The 13,612-nt window shown below is 40.7% G+C and overlaps 1 protein-coding gene across 4 annotated transcripts in view; it reads left to right on the top strand.

The window, feature by feature from the left end:
- Positions 1-2,123: 2,123 nt before the first annotated feature.
- PAN2 (poly(A) specific ribonuclease subunit PAN2) overlaps positions 2,124-13,612 on the top strand; it is a 31,037-nt gene continuing 19,548 nt past the window's right edge. Inside the window, exons 1-11 of one of the 4 annotated variants that reach the window (XM_088138144.1) lie at positions 2,124-2,309; positions 4,284-4,566; positions 5,016-5,185; positions 7,709-7,829; positions 8,415-8,492; positions 8,578-8,845; positions 9,019-9,361; positions 9,519-9,615; positions 10,053-10,172; positions 10,639-10,758; positions 10,853-10,981. In XM_088138144.1, the coding sequence (XP_087994270.1) occupies positions 4,297-4,566; positions 5,016-5,185; positions 7,709-7,829; positions 8,415-8,492; positions 8,578-8,845; positions 9,019-9,361; positions 9,519-9,615; positions 10,053-10,172; positions 10,639-10,758; positions 10,853-10,981 (1,716 nt within the window). In that variant the 5' untranslated portion in view covers positions 2,124-2,309; positions 4,284-4,296. Of the gene's footprint in view, positions 2,310-2,348; positions 2,501-2,532; positions 2,625-4,283; positions 4,567-5,015; positions 5,186-7,708; positions 7,830-8,414; positions 8,493-8,577; positions 8,846-9,018; positions 9,362-9,518; positions 9,616-10,052; positions 10,173-10,638; positions 10,759-10,852; positions 10,982-13,612 lie in introns of those variants that run through there. The other 3 variants (XM_007425787.3, XM_025165165.2, XM_025165166.2) reach the window with 3 other exon arrangements.

The raw sequence follows: 13,612 nt of genomic DNA, 5'->3' as shown, positions 1-13,612 counted from the left end.
TTGAGAAGTCCATAATGCTGAGAAAGGTGGAAGGAAAGAAGGCAGCGAGGCAGATGTACTTGATTATATCTATGTTGGGTGCACTATTGGGAAACCTAAAGGGCCAGGTTGGGGATAGATCTTCCTGGAGAAGGTCTATCTACAAGGTGGCTAAGTCAGTATTGACTTCCCAGCACTTAATGAATCAATCAGTTCATGGGGTCTATGTAAGGCTCAGAGTCATTTCTTGGAAATTAAGCTCATCCTGGAGATTGGCATTCTAATTCACAGCATGCCAGGTTCCTATGTATTTCTTTAAAGAATTAAAACAATCAAGGTCTGGTGGGGTAGGTAGGCAGCCACTGAACACAAAAGAATTGTCTATAGGCATATTGGAGCTCAAGAGACTCCATGTTGCCTATCTCTTTAACAGAACATGAAGTCATCCAGTGAAACTGCTTTAGAATTGATTTAGGAAAATAGTGATAGCTTTACTTTATATAATGCACAACTGATTCATGTCATTCCCTGCCACAAGACACAGTGGGTGATTGCTAATACTTTAAAAGTCCCTAATGGGTTGATCCATATGACCAGCCTGTCCCAGTAAGGTGATCACCATTTCTTGAGGGCAAGAATGCATATTTTTTTAAAGTTTTTTTTTAATCCCACCTTTATTATTTTTATAAAAAACTCAAGGCAACAAACATACCTAATACTCCTTCCTGTCCTCTACCTTCCCCCAGGCTGTCAGAAAGGCAACCTCCATCCACCTTTTCCTGCTATATGTCAAAAAAGTAGCGTTTCCAATTTGTACAGCACAAGTGATGCTGTCCAATTCACTTCATTTCATTATACAAGTACCTCCATTCCAGTTAGTTCCTATGCCTTATGGTTGGAACTCCCCTCCCCACCCCAGTAGCTGATTGCTGTCCATAGCTTCTTTTTTTTTTAATAGTTTCAGTGGTGGAAAGGTGGAACTCTGGATCTGTCTTTTTTTATTTTTAAATGGTGATTTTGAGTAAAGTTAGTCTGTTCCTCCTTCAGCCCAAGTGACAGGTATACTATAATGGTAAAACAGCAGCATTGTCTTTCTTTTCTTACTAGTCCATCAGTGGACACATCAGATGCGACGGTGTCAAGTAGGAGGGGAAGTCAGCGGAGGGAGGCTCATATGAAAAGTATTGGTGGAAATCACAGGTCCTCAAAGAGCCATGGAAAGGAAAGTGATTGGTGCTTGCTTCCTCTGTACAGGTGGGAAGGGTGAAGAAGCAGGAGAATCGAGGAATCAGGGCCATGATAAGTGTGGTTCAGACAGAACACCAGCCCCATCACTGTGACCAAAATAGAGGAATGATTGAAATCTGGAAAGAGTTCTTAAGCCGGCTTCATTTCCAGCTGGTTTAAGGCTGCAGTGCAGAAATGATCTAAAAGGGAATTAGTTTTTCATGGAGAAAGGCTATTAAATGTAATAGCTCACTTCTCAGAGGCCCCTAACCAGGAACTGCCCTTTATATAGAGCCTGTCTCTGATCCAGTTCCCAGATGTAGTTGATTGAATGTTACAAACAGAGGAAATTGTCTAGATGGAGTTTTGGCAGAATCAAGGGCGGGCTTTCTTAACTCCTTCCGAACCTCCTCCAGGTATTTCTAATGGAGACGCATGCTTTTGTGTAGCAAGCCACCCTTTTTCCAACCAGATCTCGGAAATTTGCCGTTCTTCCTTGCATCATCACAGAAAAGGAAGCTGCAGCGTCTGAATGTGAGTACTGCATTGCTTCAGTGAGACAGGAAAGTACAGGACAGCTATTTGATTGTTCGTGAGATTAAAAATACACTTAAAAAATCCGATGATTGTTTCCGCGGAGCGGAAAGTTTCTGACACTGGATGTCTCACTACTTTGTATAGGCGGCGCTCCCTTGTTACTCCTACGTGCCTGAAAAACGTAAATAAAAAGGATGCAACTCCCACAAAACGACCCCACTCCTGGCGGGGGGAAGTAATTTCTCTTTAATTGCCTGACTCACAACCGTGACTACAGCTTTTTTAGTTTGTCCCTTTTGCATTTCCGTCTTTCCCCCTTACGTAGCGTGGAAAGAGCGTCACCCACGTTAAACAGCTACACGACGTGTTTGCTGATTGGATTCTTTTCCACGAGGCCTCTGATGATTGGCCGAGGCCTGCGGACGCTTTCTGCCGCGGTGCGCCTGAGAGGTGGACGCGGGAGAAGAAATGAGAACGGTTTGGGTTGCTATAGCTGCGGCGAAGAGGGCGGAGGAGGTGGGAAACCGGAAACGGCCGAGGGAAGCGAACCCGGAGAGCAGAGCATTGTGGGTAACCCTTTCCCCCTTTTCGAGAGCGGAGTTTGTATCATTGCACGAAAGGGTGGGAAGGTTGCATCCTACAGGCGCTTAACGTGTGAATAATACGGCCCCAAGTAGTCAGAGTTATGGACCAGGAAGTTCTGAGCAACTTCCCGTGCCTCCATTTTTCGCAGTGGATTGTGGGCAGTGTAAGCTAGGTAACGACTTCGGCTGCCATAGATCAGACTGTGGGGGGTCAGTCTGCGCAGAGTTCCTGATCCGAAGGGGAAACGGCGATGGGTTCTACCTGTCAGCAACTTCCTCAACTCGCCTTTCCTTAGGGTCGCGTAAAACGCATTAATCCTTCAGATGTGGTTGAACTCCAACCCTTAGCAGTTCGGGCAACATAGCAAGTTATGAGGGATGCTGGGAGTTGTAGTTCAGCAGATATGAACAGCCTTCCAGCTGTATGGCGGGTGGATCATTTGGAAGAAAATGTTCACCTATGGATAATAAGATATACTGTCACAATGCCTTCCTCTGCATACCTAATAAAGGGGGGAATTCCTTTGGGTCTGTTACCTCGGCTTTCTGTTTTTCCTGGAAATAATTTAAATAATACTAGAATGGTGATAATATCTGTGCTGTAATGTTTATAGATGCTAACTACAGCTAGACGTTTTATTGTGGTTTTTCCAAACAATGCTGGGGGAAGATGTGTTAAGACTGCAGTTTCCCCCAGTTCCAGTTAGTATAACCATTTATGACTTCAGCTGTGATTTCTGGGAATTTTGGTCCTGTATCAGAGAGCTGAAGATGGGTTAGCATATAGGATTTTCTTAAGGAAGGGCTTGGTTCTGCTTAATTGTGAGATATGCACATTTAATTAGAAGTAAATCTCACAGAGTACAACTAGAGGTACTTCCAAAGAAAATACAATTGCAGGCTGTGCAGCACAATTCTATTTTTGCTTCCAGTATATATCAGTTTCTTCAGTGGCAATTAATCCACATTTAATCCACTTAGGCTACACATTATTAGAGAAGTTTTGTTATACTAGTCTATACTTCTGATTTAGTTTCTAGCTGAAAAGCAGACAGATGCTTTTGTTTCAATTTTGCTTCATATTGTGGTGTTAAGCAAAATCAGAGTTTAGGGCGGCATTTGTCAAATCCCTGATAGCTGAATATCACTTTTTCTCAAGTTAAAGCTGGAAGCATAATCCACTATTATACACCTAAAGGCTGAGTTTTGGAGCATGAATTAATAATGGATAATAATATCCATATCATTCTTTAATATTGTTATGTAAGTTTTTGATCTGACAATGCCTCTTGGTTGAAAGGGAATAACACCAGTGCAATAATTCAAGCCCAGCTACAGCAGACACCTTTCTCAGGGTGCTACATCTCTATAGAGAGAAATTGAATTATTTATTCACACCACTGCAGGGCTGCAGCTTTTGAATTCCCTTTTTTTTTTTAATTAATAGTGCATAGTTTTGAGAGTAAACCTTCCTGAATTCAGCAATGAATATACACTGAGTATATATGTATCTGACTGTTCAGTTAAAAAGATCTAAAGAGTGTTTATGTAATTCTTCAGGAAATAATTGTCCAACAATAGAGTATAGCCATAGGAAGTATGAGAATAAACAAGACAAGAAAAACCAGTGCCTGGCTTCTGGAATTATTTCCAACCCCTCAATAATAGCTTGGATGTAGGTCACATGACCAGGAGGGGGGGCTTAGAATGGAGGAGCCAGCAACATTCCAAGTCACTGTCCAACTGCCTCCACCATAGGGATGTATTGGGAGACTTTTTTTCAGGGCTTTTTTTTTTTTTTTGGTCCACAGCCACTGGCCCATATTTGAGCACAGTCTTGTACTTGGGTTCAAATTCAGGACTGTAAGAGAAGCTTATGGTACTCATTAAGTGAATGTTTCTACGATATTTATACTACACAGGAAATTAGAGATTGTAGTTTTCTCTGCCTTGCAGGTAAACATCCACCATGAATTTTGAAGGCCTTGATCCAGCCCTTGCAGAGTATGTTCCTTCCCTGCATCCTGCCCTAGATCCCCACCTCAACCCAAGCCTGTTGCAGAATGTGGAGCTGGATCCAGAGGGAGTACCCCTGGAAGGCATCACTGTGCCTGACTCAGTGCACATCATGGAGGGCATGTACTCAGAACTCCACACCGTTGTTTCAGAAGTGGGTGTACCTGTTTCCTTCTCCCACTTTGACCTACATGAAGAAATGCTCTGGGTTGGAAACCATGGAGTAAGTTGGGTTTTTTGTGTATGTGCCAATAGTTTGATTAAGATTGATTCTGTGTTTGTATTAGACCATATGCTGAGGGAGGATGAATTGCAAATTAACTGTACCTTTGGCCGCCTTGATGGACGATTTTAGGGGGAAGACAGGATACAAGCTTTGAGATTGAAACAAATGAATGGTTTGCAATTCAGATACTTTGTAATCTCACTATATTTGACCAAACAGTAACATGTATGTTAGCCAAAGGAGAGAGCAAGCTGTGGTTGATTGACTTAGCAGATGGTATTATATATTTGAGCAGGTGAAAGAAACAAGGTTTAATGAGAATAAAAATAAACTGGCCCTTTGGTTGAGAAGACTGTGAATTGGACTTTTTTTTTTTCCATTATAGCATCTGCATGTTCAGCCCATTGTTGAAGTAAGGTTGATTGACTTGCCTCTCTCTGTTTTAGGGTCATGCCACTTCTTTCTTTGGTCCAGCCCTGGAACGATACTCCTCCTTCCAGGTACACAGCAGTGATGACATTCGACAGATCCAGAGCCTGGAAAATGGGGTGCTCTTTCTGACCAAAAGCAACCTAAAATACATGTCGAGAGGTGGGCTCATAATCTTTGATTACCTGTAAGTACCTTCTATTTATGGAAGCTCTTGGATGACTGCAAGGTATTTGTCATTTGTTTTAGCCTTTAGTTTATATTCAGCAAGGGTTTCAGCCTGCTCCCTAAAAAATCTTGGGTATAATTCTTAGAGCTCTCCAAAATTTGGTACTGAATTGCATTTTCAGCATGACAGAATTTAAATGAAATCTAGTTTAAGAGGGATGTGTAAACTTGGTAAATCTGGGAACAGAACATTCCCAGAAACTGCCAGAACATTTGGTTTCCCTCTGGACCATGTGTGCCATTCCAGAGGGTAGTTTGGCAGTTTCTGGAAATAAATGTTCCACACCAGAAGTGGTTTGAGATTTTGTAGATATGGTATGTATTTATTTTATCATTTATTTATTACTACCTTTATGTACCACTCAGATTACAGTATTATAATAAGTTTATTATACAATCAACCAATCTGGTACACCACCATTCAGCAGTAACAGGATTTTACTTGTCTCCAAATACCTTTCTTTTTTTAAATAATTTTTGTTAGAATTTTACAATACAATAAAAGTATAAAACAATAAAAGAAAAAGAAGATAGGAAATAAGAAAAAGAAGAAATGAAAAAACAAAATAAAACATAGAATTATGACTTCCGTCCTTCTTTCTATCGAGTAATTGCCATATACTCTTTCCCATCCCTCTTTAACCCTTTCTAATTCCCAAATCCATAAATCATCAGTTCAGTTTTTTCTTCTTTCAACAAGAAGTCCATATGAGGCTTCCAGTCTTTTAAAAAAAGTCTTTATTTTTTTTCCCTAACCAAACTGGTCAACTTTGCCAATTCTGCAAACTTCATCAATTTAATAATCCAATCCTCTACTATGGGTATGTCATTATTCTTCCATCTTTGTGTGTACAATAATCTTGCTGCAGTTACCTTATATATTAGTTTCCCATATTCCTTTTCTAGTTGAGCATCCATAAAACCCAATAAAACTAATTCTAGTTTCATCGTAATATTAATTCGCAGTATCTTTTGCATCACTCCACATACCTTTCTGAAGAGCTATGTTTTTATGGCCCCCCAAAAATGCAATAAGGAATGAATGGTCTGGGTATCCAGAGGCAAGCCAAGATGGCATTCCCTTGGTGATGGGATCTCAGCAAACTCTCCTTCCCAGATCTTGCTGGAAGAGCAGATTCAACCTGGAGAAAGCGGTCAAGATATTCAGGCACTGAACCCTTGAATTGTATCCAGAAGCTTAATGGCAGCCAATGCAACTCCTCTAATAGTGGAGCTACATAAACAAACCTAGGTGTACCCTACAATACCTAAGCCACTGCATGTTTCATCAGTTGAAGCTTCCAGATGATCTTCCAGATAAAATAGGGATATTTTGAGGTTGGACCATCCTTGGACCACCTTTAACCACTTCCAGAAAATGTTGATCTTCGTTGGAATTGCATGGTCTTGGTGTAGGACCAGCACATTCTGGAGTTCTCCAAAACAGTCCTTATCCAGTTTTGCAGATCCCCACAATTTAACTTTTGTCCTAGTCTCACCCTCTTATGTTCAGCATCCACTCATTTTATGGAGTTCAGCCAGTGGTACACCATTTTTTAATATATTGTTATTATTAAAATAGTAAAATATATTAACGTCTGCATTGAATTATAATAATAAAGTGAAAAGGGAATTAAGTATATTATAGTGATTAAATTAACTAAACATAACAAAAGGAAAAATGGGGTTCTCTGAGCTTGGTTGTTTTCTTGCAAACGTTTCGTTACCCGGCTAGGTGGCATCTTCAGTTTCGTTAGCCAGGTAACAAAATGTTTGCAAGAAAACAATCAAGCTCAGAGAACCCCAAGGACTCCAAAAGGAAAATAATAATAAAAAGATCCATATGGTAAGTATAAATATCTTTATGAAATTACTTCATTTGTTAAACTTCTCATTAAATCTGGACCATATAATAGTATAATGTGCCATCTTCTCATTTTTAGAGCACAAGACTTTTCAAATGTAGATAACAAGTTCATATCCATTCCCTAACATCAGGAAAGTGCCTTTCTTTCCAGTTACATATGATTATCCTCTTTGTTATACCCCAAGCTTGATACAGCCAAAACCCTTTTTAAGACAACAGATTCCATATTTTAGGAATCATGTGGTTTATCATGTAAAGATTGAGTGTGGACATCAGTCCAGAAAAAGGTTGTTCATCACTGACTGATAGAAAAGACAGAATCTCAGAAGCTTAATGAGGGCTTTTTTGTTTTATGTAACTGATGCATTGCAAAGCAGATTATTGCCTGTTTCTTATTTGAAACAATCCAGCAGAAGCTTTAGAAGAAATCATGGATTTCACAGCCTGTCTTTTCTCAGGAAGAATATGGGACAATGTCAGTATAGCATGTGTGATGATGACCACAGGTTTTTTGTGATGTAACATTGTCTGCATTTACTTAAAAAGGTATAAGAAAATAATTTGTGAATGGAAGATGTCAGATCTGGCTTCAACTGTTCCCTTTTTCTCTTGAAGTATGGATGAAAGTGAGGACATGCACAGCCTTTTGCTGACTGATCCTGGCACTTTGCTTGTTGGGGGTCTCACCAGCCATGTGATTGAAATAGACCTCAACACAGTGCAGGAAACCCAGAAGGTAGTGTTTCTTGCTCTTTTATTGTGGAATTGATTCTAGTGAGCTCAGACTGCTGCACAGGGTGGGTTGGTCAAACACAGTTTTACACTATAGTGAACAGGTATATCTGGTAAAAGCAGGAATAGTGTCTACTGAAATCTCTGTCTGAATAAAACAAATTGTGAATCTGAAGCAGAAGAGAGATTGCTTAGATCATGTTAGAGAGACAAAATTAATTGAGAAATCCTGTCCCTCCCTGTGAGGATTTTACAGGTAGTTCTGGTTTCTGTTATGGCCAGTCTGAAATAATGGTTTTTCTGCTCTTACCCAAAGAAGTACTGTGGAAATAAAAATTATGTTCTCATCACCAGAATTTTGGGTATCTTAAATTAAAATACATATTTTAAAACAAAAGTGTTATCAGTGTTACAAATGTTAAGAATGAAATAATTCAAATATGAATAGAAGAAAAAAGGGTTACACTGGCCAGGGTAGTGTGGCAACACACTTTTCCTGTCCATTGGTGGATTAAAAAAAAAAAACCTACCTAAATTTTCCCTCTCCAGGTTTTATTCCAGTTTTTATCTGTATTTGTATCCATTTTAGTACACAGTGGAAGTTCCTGGAGTTACAATTATGAGACAGTCAAATCGTTTCTTCTTTTGTGGTCACACATCAGGAAAGGTAATATGCCCTCCTTATTTCAACCTCTTGGCTTTTGAGAGCTATAAGCAGCTCTCATATAATATATCTTAGACTTCTTCACTAGGTTTCCTTGCGTGATCTCCGTACTTTTGCTGTAGAACATGAGTTTGATGCCTATTCAGGCAGTTTGTCCGATTTTGACGTCCATGGCAACCTACTGGTGACATGTGGCTTCTCCAGCCGAATGAATGGCCTAGCTTGTGATCGTTTCCTCAAGGTGTATGATTTACGTATGCTGCGAGCCATTACACCTCTGCAGGTCCATATTGATCCTCTATTTCTGAAGTTTATTCCTACCTACACATCTCGCCTGGCCATCATCTCCCAGACAGGCAAGTAGCTGGCTAAAATGTCCTCTGATCTCAAACTTTGTTTTCTATTATGTTGGAACTTTAGGATGCTATTTCATCAGACTCTAACCCCAGAAAAGAAATGAAGTCATGTGGGGAATGTTGTGTTAAAGATCCAGGGGGAATTCATTTTCTTGTTTTGCTTTCTGTTCTAGGTCAGTGTCAGTTCTGTGAACCTACTGGATTAGCCAATCCTGCTGATATTTTTCATGTTAATACAGTGGGCCAGCTAATAATGAGCTTTGACGTGTCCGCCAGCAAACAAGCTATGGTTTTTGGAGACTCGGAGGGCTGTGTCCACCTGTGGGCCGATTCACCTGAGATCACCTTCAATGCCTACTCCCGGGAAACTGACTTTGCCTTGCCTTGCATTGTGGATACCTTGCCCCATCTTGACTGGAACCAAGATCTCATGCCCTTATCGCTTATACCTGTGCCTCTGACCACTGAGTCATTGTTGTCTGACTGGCCTGCAGCCAATTCTGTCCCTGCACCCAGGTACTTCTTCAACCTAGGAGACGGCAAGAAAAGGATAGAAGTTGTGTGAAAGTAGCATCATTTGAGATGGGGAGTTTGGTGGTATCCTCACTCTTTGAGGAGCACAGCATTAAAAGGAGTGATCAGAGAGGCTTAAAAACGATTGCATATTTTGCAGACGAGCCCCACCTGTTGATCCAGATATCCTTCGGACCATGAAGAAAGTTGGCTTCATTGGATATGCTCCAAACCCCAGGACCAAGCTCCGGAATCAGGTAGCAAATTTGAGACCTGCTAGTTTTAAGTGGTGGCCATAAGTAGTTGTAATGACTGCTTCATAAGGGCTTGCTGTTCTATAGTTAGGTGGGAACCCTCCAAATACTACTGAATTAGTGCTTCCAGACTTCTGTACCATGTGCCACAGTGGCTCAGGTTGCTGGGAGCTGGGATTCAGAGATACCTGGAGTGTAAGGTCTTTTATCTCTGGTTCAGACTGGAGTTACATTATTGCCAAAGGTGTAGTGTTGATGTGTGGTTAGGGCCAGGTGGAAGGAAAAAGGAACAGCCAGATGTATTTGGGGGTTGAAGGGTTTCTTGTTTTCAACTATATCTGCTTCTGTTTTGTGTATCTACTTTGTTTTGGTGTTGCAAAATGTAAAATAGGAAGGATACATGGACAAACTGAAGATGAGCATGTTCCTGTTTTCTGCAGATTCCCTACCGATTAAAGGAGCTTGACAATGAATTTGATAATTTCAGTCAGGTCCCTGAATCCCCCATAGGAAGAGAAGAGGAGCCACGGATCTACATGGTGGCAAAGAAATATAGGAAGGTGTGTTTTTAAATGCTTCTCAGAATCTTCACCTTTTTCTCCAGATAAAGGTTTAAATATACTTAAGGGGGCAGATGTGGAACAATTTTAAAAACACCTGTCTTTTGCACCATAGCTTACAAGTTTCAACTCCATCTGAAAATAAATTATTTTCCTCATCTTTTTCTCAGCTTCCTCAATTAGATTATCACCATTTTCTGAGCTGTGGAGAAAGAAAAGCTAATGTGGAATTTGTTGTTACTTAGGTACTATCACAAGTATTAGGCTGAAAGAGGGATTATGATCTGAGAATTTTCTCAAATTAGGATCTGAAGAATCAGAAGGAATGTTCATGTGAAAGAGGCGCTTTAAATTGTAGTGTAGAAACCCTCTGACTTATGCTGGTTTGCTAAATTAGCACAGGCGCACTGTGTTTATGCCTTTGTATGATTATCACACCAGATGTTTTTCGGCTTGCCTTACTTAGGTCACAATAAAATATTCCAAGCTGGGCCTGGAAGATTTTGACTTTAAACACTACAATAAGACTCTTTTTGCTGGTCTTGAGCCCCACATTCCAAATGCTTACTGCAATTGTATGATCCAGGTAAGCACCGTGTTGCTTCTTTTTTGTGACATGCCTGTGCAACTTTCCCCTTCCTCCTATAATTCTGTGTTGTTCATCAATCGTATCTTTACAGGTTCTTTATTTCTTAGAGCCTGTGCGCTGTTTGGTCCAGAACCATTTATGCCAGAAAGAGTTCTGTCTCAGTTGCGAACTGGGCTTTTTATTCCATATGCTGGATTTGTCCAGGGGAGACCCTTGCCAGGTAAAGATGAACAGATCTTCAGATCTTTAAGAGGTAGGGAGGGGCACACAGAACCTTTGGGGTTTTGATCAAAGGTTATTCAGAAGAGAACACAGGAAACATGTTTTAAAACAGCATCAAGTGTGGAGTTGTATTTGGCTTTCTGAGCAAGGATGTTGATAGATGGCCAGAACGCAGGTTTACCAAATTTAGAACAGACTATTTATTGGTTGGGTTTATACCTATTGATAGCTGAATGTGATGGGACACAGCTGGGAAGAGTCAATTTCATAGAGGCACAGCATGTTACAGCAATCCCAGGTGGGAGCTTTCTACCTGCTAGCGGCATCGCTTTGAGCTGTGTCAGGCAGCAGAGCTGCAGGGCAGAATAGGGATTTATGGTTTCTGTAATACAAACAGGGCCAAATTTTAAATCTCTCAAAATGTGGGTTTTTCAAGCGTGGAGGTTGGTTAGAAGAATTACACACCATTGCAAAGAGAAATCTACACTTGATTTGCAGTATTGGATGGTTGATATGTGGGCTTTGCCAATATTCGCATTTGCTTCTTTCTTTGTCTTCAAGAAATATGCTAAAATTTGGGGGTTGTGCTGTTCATAATTTCAGATCTTTTTCTTTTTTTAATCTGATCAATTTTGTGGTTCCATTGACCCTTTAATGCTATTGCGTGTGTTTGCAATTTTTTTGTTAATTAGCTTAACATAATAAAATTAATATAAACCTCAACATTGCATATATACGTGCCCATCATGCTGTTGCCTTTTGGGCTAAGTATGTTTCGCAAAACACAAAAGGAGTAAGAAACACTCATTTAAAAAAAAGTAAAAGCTTGAAATAAGAAAGATAAATATAGCTAAACCTGGTTTATACTATACCATGCATTATAGCTCTCCATACCTTTATTTCCTTGCAAACCACCATTGCTTCTACCACATCCGTATACTGCTTCATATACTGTCCTTTCTTCTTTAAACTTCTCACCTCATCTACTCTATCCAATGATAACTTTCTCAATCTTCCTCTTGTTCTCAACTCATTCATTCTTCATGTACATCCTTGAGACAGCCCCAATTCTGCTGCTGTTAGAAGAGCAGTGAAAACCAGGTTCTTCACCTAGGTCTTTGGTGAGGGAGAGTGGGACTCTTTGCTTCGTTCCATCCAGTCTGTTGTGCTTACCATCTTTTTTCTTTTATTGGTTTTATTGTAATTTGTTTGTTTGTTGTGAGCCACCCAGAATTTTTGGGAGTCAGGCAGCATGCAAATTTAATAAATGTTTATTATTTATTTATTAATTATTCAACTGTATATAGCTGCTCATCCCATTTAAAAAAGAAGAAAAAAACAATATACAAGCACATTAAAAAAAACCATCATAATACATTCATAAAACTCATAGCTGAGATCATCACATCTAACAATAGCGCTAATACAACATTCCTTGGTCCCCGTGCTCATTGGTAAAACTGTGTTTTCAGGGTCTTTCTAATCTGCAGGGGAATGAAGTGCCAAAGGGCAGGGGCCACAACAGAAGAGGCTCTCTTCCTGGGCCTTGTCAGATGACACTTCTTGGGAGGCAGGAACCAAAGTGTACCTCTCCTGCTGGATCTGATGGGAGGGGTAGATGTAACTGGGCAGAAGCAGTCCCTCAAATAACCCGGTCCCATGCCATGTAGGGATTTATAGGACATTACCAGCACCTTGAAATTTAATCCAGAAGCAAACTAGCAGTCATTGCAGCTCATGGAGAAGAGGTGTAACATGCAGATTGTGGAGCACGCATAACTATCTGCGCAGCTGGATTTTGAACCACTTGAAGCTTCTGAATATTCTTCAAGGACAACCCCATGTAGAGTGCACTGCACTAATCTACATGAGAGGTGACTAAAGCATCAGTGACTGTGAGCAGGGCCTCCCAGTCCAGGAATGGGTGCAACTGTCATACAACACATAGTTGTGCAAAGGTTCTCCTGGCCATGGCTGCCACCTGTTCTCCAAACAGGAGCCACAAGTCCAGGAAGACCCCCAGATTGTGTACAGGTTCTTTTTGGGGTAGCGCAACTCTATCCAGAACAAGAGATGGAAAGTCCCTAGAAACAGGGACCCAACATCCAAAGCCACTCAGACTTAGTTGGGTTGAGCTGTAGCCTGTTGTTCTCCATCCAAATGCCCACAGCCTCCAGGCACCGAGACAAGACCTCCACAGCATCACTTAGTTGGCCCAGGGTGGAGAGATAAAGTTGGGTATCATCAGCATACTGATGATACCTCACCCTATCCTGTTGGATAACCTCACCCATCGGCTTCACGTAGATGTTAAACAGGAGAGGAGAAAGTACCGAACCCTGTGACACTCTGCAAAGCAAGGGCCATGGGCAGGATCTCCCCCACCATTCAACACTGACTGGAATCGGCCCCAGAGGAAGGAAGAGAACCAGCACAGTACCATGCGTCTTACAGAGATGATCCAGAAGGATCCCATGGTTGATGGTATTGAAAGCATTTGTTTGTTTCAATTTCACTTTTCAACATATTCCCATTACCATGCAAATGTTACAGATCTCTAAAAACCCAGTGTTCTTTCATTTCAGTTTCAGCCTGAATCATTTCATCACTTTTATTTAGTCTGCTGGGG

Source organism: Python bivittatus, unplaced genomic scaffold (assembly GCF_059951505.1).
Source record: "Python bivittatus isolate LINGU-HERP-01145 unplaced genomic scaffold, Pbiv_v1 ctg000220_np1212, whole genome shotgun sequence".
NCBI lineage: Eukaryota > Metazoa > Chordata > Lepidosauria > Squamata > Pythonidae > Python > Python bivittatus.
Note: the sequence above shows the minus strand (reverse complement) of the source record. Positions and strands in the feature narration are given on the sequence as shown.